This window comes from Tenrec ecaudatus, chromosome 10, assembly GCF_050624435.1.
Source record: "Tenrec ecaudatus isolate mTenEca1 chromosome 10, mTenEca1.hap1, whole genome shotgun sequence".
Lineage (NCBI taxonomy): Eukaryota > Metazoa > Chordata > Mammalia > Afrosoricida > Tenrecidae > Tenrec > Tenrec ecaudatus.
This window is the reverse complement of record NC_134539.1, coordinates 33,417,909-33,427,491: the sequence shown is the minus strand read 5'-3', so window position 1 is coordinate 33,427,491 and position 9,583 is coordinate 33,417,909. Positions and strand designations below refer to the sequence as shown.

Sequence of the window (9,583 nt, the reverse complement as noted above, 5' to 3'; positions counted from 1 at the left end):
GGCATGGGCTCCATTAGAGAATTAGAAAATTGCCCCCTCCCATCCCTCCCACTTTGTGGCTGGTGGATTGCAAAAGACATCCCTCTGGGCAAACCAGTCAGGAAATAAGTGTCCTTCTTCAAGGCCATGTACAATTCACAAACACTTCTCTTGGCCATGGCTTCTGTACCTTCAAACAGAGGTCTGTGGAAATAAGCCAGTGATTCCCGAGCCTGGGCCACCTCAGAGGTGCGTAAGGACCGCTTTGCAGGTGGGGTGGAGGTAGACTGGAAGATAGCAATTCGCAAAGCTCTGAAGACGGTGCCCACGGACAAGGGAAAGTAAGTACCAAGGGAGCAGATGTAAAACCCCAAACTCAACAAAAACCAGAATCTGCATATTTACATATTATTAAAAAAATTTTTGAATCCAGAGACATTGACAGAGCAGCTCCTTCGACAAGTCCTCAAACCTCCCCTTGTCTTGGCCTGTTTCCGTCATTCTCACCCAGTCTCCGTCTCGTTGGAGATGCGCTTCCTGTCTGCCCGAGCTGGAGCCTGTCCACCCTCTAGCCTGAGACAGCGTCTCCTTGCATGCTCCCTCTCAGCCCTGGCAGCCGTTCGTGTCTGTTTCTTTTAGCATGAACACCTTTGCTGGATTTCCTCCTGCCCCTATAACAGAGAACATCTACAAGATGTGTCCTTTGGTGATCAATTAGTGTCACTCAGCACGATTCCTTCCAGGTTCATGCACAGAGTGGCTCACAGAGCCACCGTTGTTCCGCCCGTTGTGTAGAATTCCACTGTGTGTCTGTACCAAAGCTTATAGATTCGTTCTCCCCCCAATGGGCAGTTAGGTTTTCCCATCTTTTTGCTATTGTGAATAGTGCTGCGATGAATATGGATGTGCATATATCTTTTTGTGCTTTGGCTCTCATTTCTTTAGGATATATACCATGCATAGGGATCACTGGGATATGGTATGACAGTTCTTTTTTTTTGCGAATGTGCATTTAATCACCAAAAGACTGAAGATGTCTGGGCTTTTATTCAGTAATGGTTCTAAGACTGTGTCCATTAAATGCAAACAAAACAAGGAAGAAGCCTTGGCAGAACAGGAGAAGTGATGCACACTTGATGATCAGATCGACTTAAATATTATTCATGACATATAGTCTAGTCCATGCTCTAGCTGTTTCCATGGTCTGGCTTCGCTGGTCTTCCACTGCTCAGCTACATCATTTGCTAATGGATCATCTGGATTGGGAGCACTTAGCAAAGCCTGGATTGACAGCAGAACTGTGTGGATCTGCAGTGCTGGGGACCACTTATCTTTCAAAATATCTAAACATATTCTTCCCAACTTGTCTACATTAGGGTGATAAATTTTGGTCATGAGACGTACTTTAGGAGCTGCCTTTGGCTATTCTTCTGGAAGGAATAGTTCAAGTTTAAAAGTCCCTCCCTCAAAGGGGGAGTCCTGGGGGCCCGCAATGACCACATGAAAATAACGGGCGTTGCTCTCATCTGGTTCTGCTTTAGTGCCAGGAACTGGTTGTGCCAGCAAACGCTGGGTTTCCTTGATAATCCTGCGGGGCAGCCCGGCCATCTTGTCAGATCCGGTGTTCGGCCTCAGGTCTTGTCTCCCGACAGTTCTTTTTTTTTGTTTTTGTTTTTCATGGCTGAATCTTACAATTATTCATGGGAAAAGAAGTCTCCGATGACATGCAGTATAAACCTCTTTTCATAAAGTTTAAAGCAGACTAGGTGCTGTGTGGTTTGGGCATAAGGTGAGTGTGATAATGAGACAAAGGCTCACTGTACATTCTTCTGGGCTTGGGATTTGCAAGCCATGTCCCTGAGGTAAGTACTCCATCCCTTGGCTTAGAAATGGGAAATGGAAACAGAGGCGGTCATGCCCCAAGCTCAGGCACGACCTCTGGAGTAGGTGCCCTGGTCTGAGCTGGGGTCACCCACCTCAGTGGACAATGGGGTGATGGCCATCTCTCCATGTGGCTGCAAAGTCACAAACCATTTTGTCCAGAGGCCCCACCAGTTTCAGCGAGATGCGGTGGCAGCGCTGTCCAGGGCCTTGTGCATCTGTCTGCACCCAACAGCAGGCAGAGAGACACCGAGTCCCCACCGCCTGCTTCCTCCTGGGTCTGGAGGATTCCCAAGAGCCCACAGCTCCCTCCGGCTGGCCTCGGTGGCTGGAAGAGGGCAGCAGTCTTCAGAAGCCAGGCAGCCAGGTGGGCAGCTTAGTAGGGCCCGCGGGGTCCTGACAGGTGCTCCCAAGGCCATCAAGCTGCAGGAGGACAGAGCATGGGCAGAAAAGCCCCTGGGTTGAGGGTGGGGACTTGAAGCGGATCTTCTAAAGCTCCAGGGGCAGCTTTGGCAGAGGTCTCCGGCCAGGAAGGAGCTGTCCCGGCCCTGGCCCACCACCTCCATGCCAGCACTGGCCTCATTGCTCAGAGCACGACCCTCACAGCCTTCCAAAGCAGTTGTATCCTTTTACAGCCTCACCAGCGGCGTGGGAGCTTCCAGTCTCCCTGCGCTCTCTCCAGCATTTGTTGTTTTCTGTTTTGTTGTTGTTGTTACAATTCACTATCCGTGCTAGGGTGAGGGCGTATCTCAACGCTGTGTTGATTTTGCACATCTGGAATGGCTCATGATTGTGACATTTCTACATACATTTGTTGAATGTCATCTTTGGGAACTGTCCTTCCCTGTCCTCTGCCAGTCAGAAAGCCAGTGACTCATAGTTTGCTTCTTAAGGTGCTGAAGTTGATGTAGATTTTAGAGATTGGGTCCCTTTTTTTCAGCCTTGTGGGTTCTCCTTTTACTTTTTGGTGAAGTCTTTTGATGCCCCGACGTGTCTGATTTTTAGGAAGCCTTAGAAGTTCATCTGTTTTGTCCTCTGCGCTCTGCGTGTGTGCTTTGTGGTTCATATGGTATGAGGACCCCGAAGCTTATTCCTAGTTTCTCACCGATGATTTTTGTAGTTTCACATTTAGGTCTTTAATCCATCCTGAGCTCATGTGTGTATATGCAGGGAGGTATGGGGACTGCCTCATTCTGCAATTGGAGATTCAATTTTCCCAGCACAGTTTGTTGAAAAGATAACCCCTGCCCCAGTTAATGCGTTTCAGCCCTTGGCCAAAAAAGAGTCTATCTGTACGTGGGTGGATTTGCTTCTGGGTCCTCACTACTGTTCCACTGGTCCTGCGTTGAGTGTACTGCACTGGGCTGTCTCGACGGCCATGGCTGTGGAGTGGGTTTTGAGACTGGGGACTTTGTTCTTCGTCGTGAGTAGTGCCTTGCTTATCCGGAGTGCCTTTCCTGTCCATGTAAAGTTGATGATTTGTTTTGTCATCTCCATTCAGAATGCTGCTGGGATCTGGACTGGGCTTGCATGATGTTTACAGATCACTGTGGGTAGTGTTTGCATTTTCAAAGTGTTAGTATTCCCATCCATGAACGTGGTTTATTCTTCCGTTTTTGTACGTCTCTTTTGGTTTCTTATAGCAGTGTTTTGTAGGGTTCTTTGTACAAGTCTTTTATGTCAGATGACTTATAATCCCGAGTGTTTTATCTTTTGGGTGGCAATGGTAAATGGTATTGTTTTCTTGATTTCCTTACCAGTGTTCTCCTTTTTAGTATATAGGAATATGACTGATTTTTAAAAATCATTTGATTGGGGGCTCATACAATTCTTATCACAACCCATGCATACATCCATTGAGTCAAGAACATATGTACATTTGTTGCCATCATCATTCTCAAAACATTTGCCTTCTACTTGAGCCCTTAATATCTGTTGTTTATTTTCCCCCTCCCTCCCTACTCCCCCCTACCTCATGAACCCTTCATCATTCATAAATTATTATTATTTTGTCATACATTACACTGTCTGATGTCTCCCCCGCCTTCTTTTCTGTTGTCCCTCCCCCAGGGAGGAGGCTATCCATAGCTTCTGTATATTGATCTCATACCTTGCTATGCTACTAAATTGTTCAATTCTAACTTTTTAAAAACATCAGTGTTTTGGGTTTTCTGTGTATAGAATCATATCATCTGAGAGTTTTATTTTTTCATTTTAAAAAATCATTTTATTAGGGGCTCATACAACTCTTCTCACAATCCATACATACAAAAATGTGTCAAGCACATTTGTACATTCATTACCTCATCATCCTCAAAACATTTGCTCTCCACTTAAGCCCTTGGCATCAGCCCCTCATTTGTCCCCCTCCCTCCCTACTCCCCCCTCCCTCATGAACCCTTGATAATTTACAAATTATTATTTAGTCATATCTCACAGTGTCTGATGTCTCCCTTCACCCACTTTTCTGTTGTCCATCCCCCAGGGAGGAGGTTATATGTAGATCCTTGTAATCGATTCCCCCTCTCTACCCAACCCTTCCTCGACCCTCCCGGTATCCCTACTCTTACCACTGGTCCTGAAGGGATCATCCGCCCTGGATTCCCTGTGTTTCCAGTTCCTATCTGTACCAGTGTACATCCTCTGGTGTAGCCAGATGTGTAAGGTAGACTTGGGATCATGATGGTGGGGGGAGTGGAGAAGAGGAAGACTTTAGGAACTAGAGGAACGTTGTATGCTTCATCGTTGCTACACTGGAGTTTTATTTTTTCTTTGCCAATTTGGATGCCTTTGTAGCCTGGTAGCTTTGGCTAAGACTTTCAGCGCAATGCTGAATAAGAGTGGTGGGAAAGTCATCGTTGTCTAATTCCCACTGGCAAGGAGAATGCTTTCAGTTCCTCTCCACTGAGCAAGATGTCGGCCACTGGCTTTGTATATATGGCTTTTATTGTGTTGAGGAATTTCCCTTCTATTCCAATTTTGTTGATTTTTTAAAATCTGGAACGGGGGTTGGATTTTGTCAAATGCCTTTCCTGCCTCAAATGACATCGTGCTGTAGTTCTTTTCCCTTTGTTTTATTTATACGATAGATTCCATTGAATGTTTTTCTTTCTTTTTTTTAAAAGTCATTTTATTGGGGCTCTTACAGCTCTTACAACATTTCATACATCAATTGTTTCAAGCATATTTGTACATATATTGGCATCATCATTTTCAAAACATTTTCTACTTGAGCCCTTGGTATAAGCTCCTCTTTTTTTCCCTTCCTCCCCCAGCCTCCCACCCTCATGAATCCTTGATCAATTATATATTGTTATTATTATTTCCTATCTTATACTGTCCATTGTCTCTGTTCACCCACCTTTGTTATTCATCCCCTTTGGTGGGGGGGGGGGAACATGCTATCTATCCAATCTTGTGATGATTTCCCCCTTTCTCACCCTTCCCCTCCCACCTTCATGGTATCACTACTCTTACTACTGTTCCTGAGGGATTTATCTTTCCTGAATTCCATGTTTCAAGAGCTCTTAACTGTACCAATGTGTGTTCTCTAGTCTAGCCAGATTTGTAAGGTAGAACTGGGTCATGGCAGTTGGGGTGGGAGGTCAGGGGCGGGGGAGAGGAAGCAATCAGAATCTAGAGGAATGAGGTGTGATTTGTCGGTGCTATACTACACCTTAGTTCAATCATCCCTTCCTTATAACCCTTCTGTGGGGGATATCCAATTGTCTACAGGTGGGCTTTGGGTCTCTATTCCAACTTCCCTTATTTGCATCAATAGAGTTGTTTGTTTTGGATCTTTTGATATCTGATTACTGATCCTGTCAACACCTCACGATCACACAGGCTGGTGTGCTTCTTCCATGTGGGCTTATTTGCTTCCCTGCTAGATGGCCGCTTGTTTGATTTCAAGCCTTTAAGACCCCAGACACTATATCTTTTGATAGCCAGGCACCGTCCACTCTCTTTACCACATTTACTTATACACCCATTTTGTCTTCAGAGATCGTGTTGGGAAAGTGAATATCAAAGAGGGCCAGTTTATCAGAACAAAGTGTTCTCATGTTAAGGGAGGCCTTGAGTAGAGGCCCAAAGTCCATCTGCTATCTTAATACTTAACATATAAATAAATGTACATTGGCCTCTGTCCCTTTCATTATAAATGAATATATTTACATATATGCATGCCTATTGCTATACCTCTATAAATAGTGTTCTAATGGAATCATCCTTACATAACTGGTATGACTACCACTTGGTCATGATGTATTCTTTAAAAATATTATTGGATGCTATGGGCTAGGGTTTTGTTGAGAATGTTTGCATCTAAGTTCACGAGGGCTGTTGATCTATAACTCTCTACTCTAGTCATGACTTTGCTGGTTTTGGTATTAGATTATGCTCACTTCTTAAAACAAGACATTCAGATTTTCTAGTTTGAGGCACTTCCAGCAGGATCTGATGAGACCTAGCATGCCAAATCTCATTGACAGTCCAATCTTCATGCTTTCCAGTGTGATCCTGGGTAGTCCGAGAGATTGAGAATATTTGCACATGATCATGCCTCCAAAGCATCCAAATGGCATTGTCATTTTTAATCGAAGGTTATGTGGATGTGATGCAGGTCCTACTCAACCCAGACTAGTGATGTGAGTTCCTCTAGCAATCAGGAAAGGTCTTACTCTTCAGACAAAGCTCTAGGACAACAAAGATGCAGACAGATGCGGTTACAAGAAGAAATACACTAGTTCTCCTCTCTGGATCAGATTTCTAAGACTATTGTGGGGACTCTCTGCAACATGTTTCAGAAATTCAATTTGGTCAGATTATACAGGATAGAGGATCAAGATCAGATAGACCTGTCCACACTAACCAAACCCCCAAAGACTGAAGTAAATAAGTAAAGCTATCAACTGTTTTCAGGCCAGCACATTCTGTCCCTTTGATACTAGTATAAGAGGTCAAATGATAACAGACACTGGCTGGTGGATAGGCACCAGGTCCAGAGGAATGGGCTGTTTGACCTCAATGGCCTGGAACACTGGGCTGTGATGGCCTGAGTTCCTCAACGACATGGCAGAAGTCCCTGCTCACTCAGAAAGTGCTACAGCCCAGAAGGTAGAGGGGGAAGAAGGAGGTGGGCGAAGGGTGTGGTGAGGGGACGGCATCATGGACAGGGGAACAACTAAGGAAGTGGAACCAGCATCTAGGAGAGGGTAGAGATCCTGTGAGTATTAGAGCAACACCAAGCTAGTGGAGAGGAAGCACTAAGAGGTGGTAAAGTGATGGTGGGGCAGGAGGGGGCAAAAGGAAACAGAGGCAAGCTCTAGGAAGCAAAGGCATAGATAGGGTGATTAACAGAGGTGTGCACTTATGCATATACATTAATCCATAACAATAGTGGTATTGGCCTATGTACATATATTTATAAGGCAATATACTGAAGCTGATGACGGGCCTTGGGCCTCGGCTCATATCTTTCCTCAATACAAGAACACTTTGTTCTAACCAATAAGCATTCTGTGATGCTCATACCTCCACCCCCACATGATCCCTGAAGACAAAATGGGTGCATTAGCAGATATGAAGACAGAGGATGGTTCCTGACTATTAAAAGATATAGTGTCTGGGGTCTTAAAGGTTCTAAGTTAAACAAGTGGCCATCCAACAGTGAAGCAACAAGCCCACATGGAAGAAGTACACCAGCCCGTGTGATCATGAGGTGTCATTGAGACTGGGCAATGGGCATCAGAAGATTCACAACAAACAGTAAACAAACAAACAAACAAACCCCCCCCAAAAAACCAAACAAACAAAAATGCATTGGTGAGAATGGAGGGGGTTGGAGCCCATCTATATATGGTCAATGGAACATCCCCCCACAGAGGGGTCGCAGTGAGGGGGTGAGTTAAGGGTGCAGTAGAGCACTAATGGGTCACACAATATACCTCTGATCCTTGGAGGTCTCTTCACCACCACCACCCCTGCTATCACGACCTCAGTGCCACCTCCCAATCCAGACTAGACGGGAACATGTACATAAGTACAGGCAAGAGGTAAAACCCACAACATATGGAACCTAGGAACAGGAATGAGAATGGAGATACCAAAAGGGGAGGGGGAAGAGTGGGGAGAGGTGGGGAGGGAGGGAGGCACTGAGCACAATGAATGGCACATAACCACATACTCTCAGCCAGGGGGAAGAACAACAGAAACCAGAGGGGAAGGGAGACAGCGGTCGGTGTGAGATTTGAAAATAATTAACAATCTATAATCTATCAAGGGGCCATGAGGGTGGGGTGGGGGGAGGAGGGAGGGAAAAAAAGAGGAGCTGATCCCAAGGGCTCAGTGGAAAGTAAATGTCTAAAAAAGAATGATGGACTATATGGACGAATATGTCAGATACAATTGATGTATGGTTTGTAACAAGAGTTATAAGAGCACCCAATAAAATGATTATTAAAAAAAGAAAGTGCTACAGACACAGCACCTATGTAAACATATGGCTTTGATTTAGGTATGTAAACACATTCCATTTTATTATATTTCTAAGGTCTGTTCTTCATACTTGTGGATGAAACACTATCTGGCTTTTAGGTAAACTTGATTTTACTAGTTGAATCCCAAAGGATAAATTTCTTTACAGTTGTAGGGATATCATCCCATGATCCTGGTGTATTGACCCATGCATAATGTAAAAAGAAACAACCAACAACCATAGATTTTCTGCCTTCAATATCCCTAGGAATGAAAGAAAAAGCTTGAAATGGAAGCTCCCAATCAGTCTGCCGTGACAGAGTTTGTCTTGCTGGGACTCTCGGCTCACCCCAAATTGGAGAAAACCTTCTTTGTGCTCATCCTAGTGATGTACCTGGTGATCCTGCTGGGCAATGGGGTCCTCATCCTGGTGACTGTGACTGACTCCCGCCTGCACACACCCATGTACTTCTTCCTGGGGAACCTCTCCTTCCTGGACATCTGCTACACTACTGCCTCAGTTCCTCTGGTCCTGGATGGCTTCCTGACCCCAAGGAAAACCATTTCTTTCTCAGGCTGTGCGGTGCAGATGTTTCTCTCCTTTGCCATGGGAGCCACAGAGTGCGTGCTCCTGGGCATGATGGCGTTTGATCGCTACGTGGCCATCTGCAACCCCCTTAGGTACCCTGTGATCATGAGCAAGGCTGCCTATGTGCCCATGGCTGCCGGCTCCTGGTTGGCTGGAGGGACCAACTCCTTGGTACAGATTTCTCTTGCAGTACAACTGCCCTTCTGTGGGGACAACGTCATCAACCACTTCATCTGTGAGATCCTGGCCGTTCTCAAGTTGGCCTGTGCTGACATCTCCGTGAATGTGATCAGCATGGGGGTGGCCAATGTGATCTTCCTGGGGGTCCCAGTTCTTTTCATCTTTGTCTCCTATATCTTTATAATCACCACCATTCTAAAGATCCCCTCAGCTGAAGGGAGGCGAAAGGCCTTCTCCACCTGCTCTGCCCACCTCACGGTGGTGATAATTTTCTATGGGACCATCCTATTCATGTATGGGAAGCCTAAATCAAAGGACCCCCTGGGAGCAGACAAGCAGGATCTTTCAGACAAACTAATTTCCCTGTTCTATGGGCTTCTGACACCCATGCTCAACCCCATCATCTATAGTCTGAGGAATAAGGATGTGAAGATGTCTGTGAGGAACCTGGTGGCTCAGAAAAGCTTCACTCAGTGA

General features: G+C 45.5%; 1 protein-coding gene and 1 pseudogene across 1 annotated transcript; one reads left to right on the top strand and one right to left on the bottom strand.

Moving 5' to 3' along the window:
* Window positions 1-1,129: 1,129 nt before the first annotated feature.
* Window positions 1,130-1,594, bottom strand: LOC142457881 (ubiquitin-conjugating enzyme E2 N pseudogene; annotated as a pseudogene).
* A 7,032-nt stretch (window positions 1,595-8,626) lies between these two features.
* On the top strand, window positions 8,627-9,583 carry LOC142457880 (olfactory receptor 13C7-like). The gene has a single exon (XM_075558977.1). The coding sequence runs from the start codon at window positions 8,627-8,629 to the stop codon at window positions 9,581-9,583; it is 957 nt and encodes a 318-aa protein (XP_075415092.1).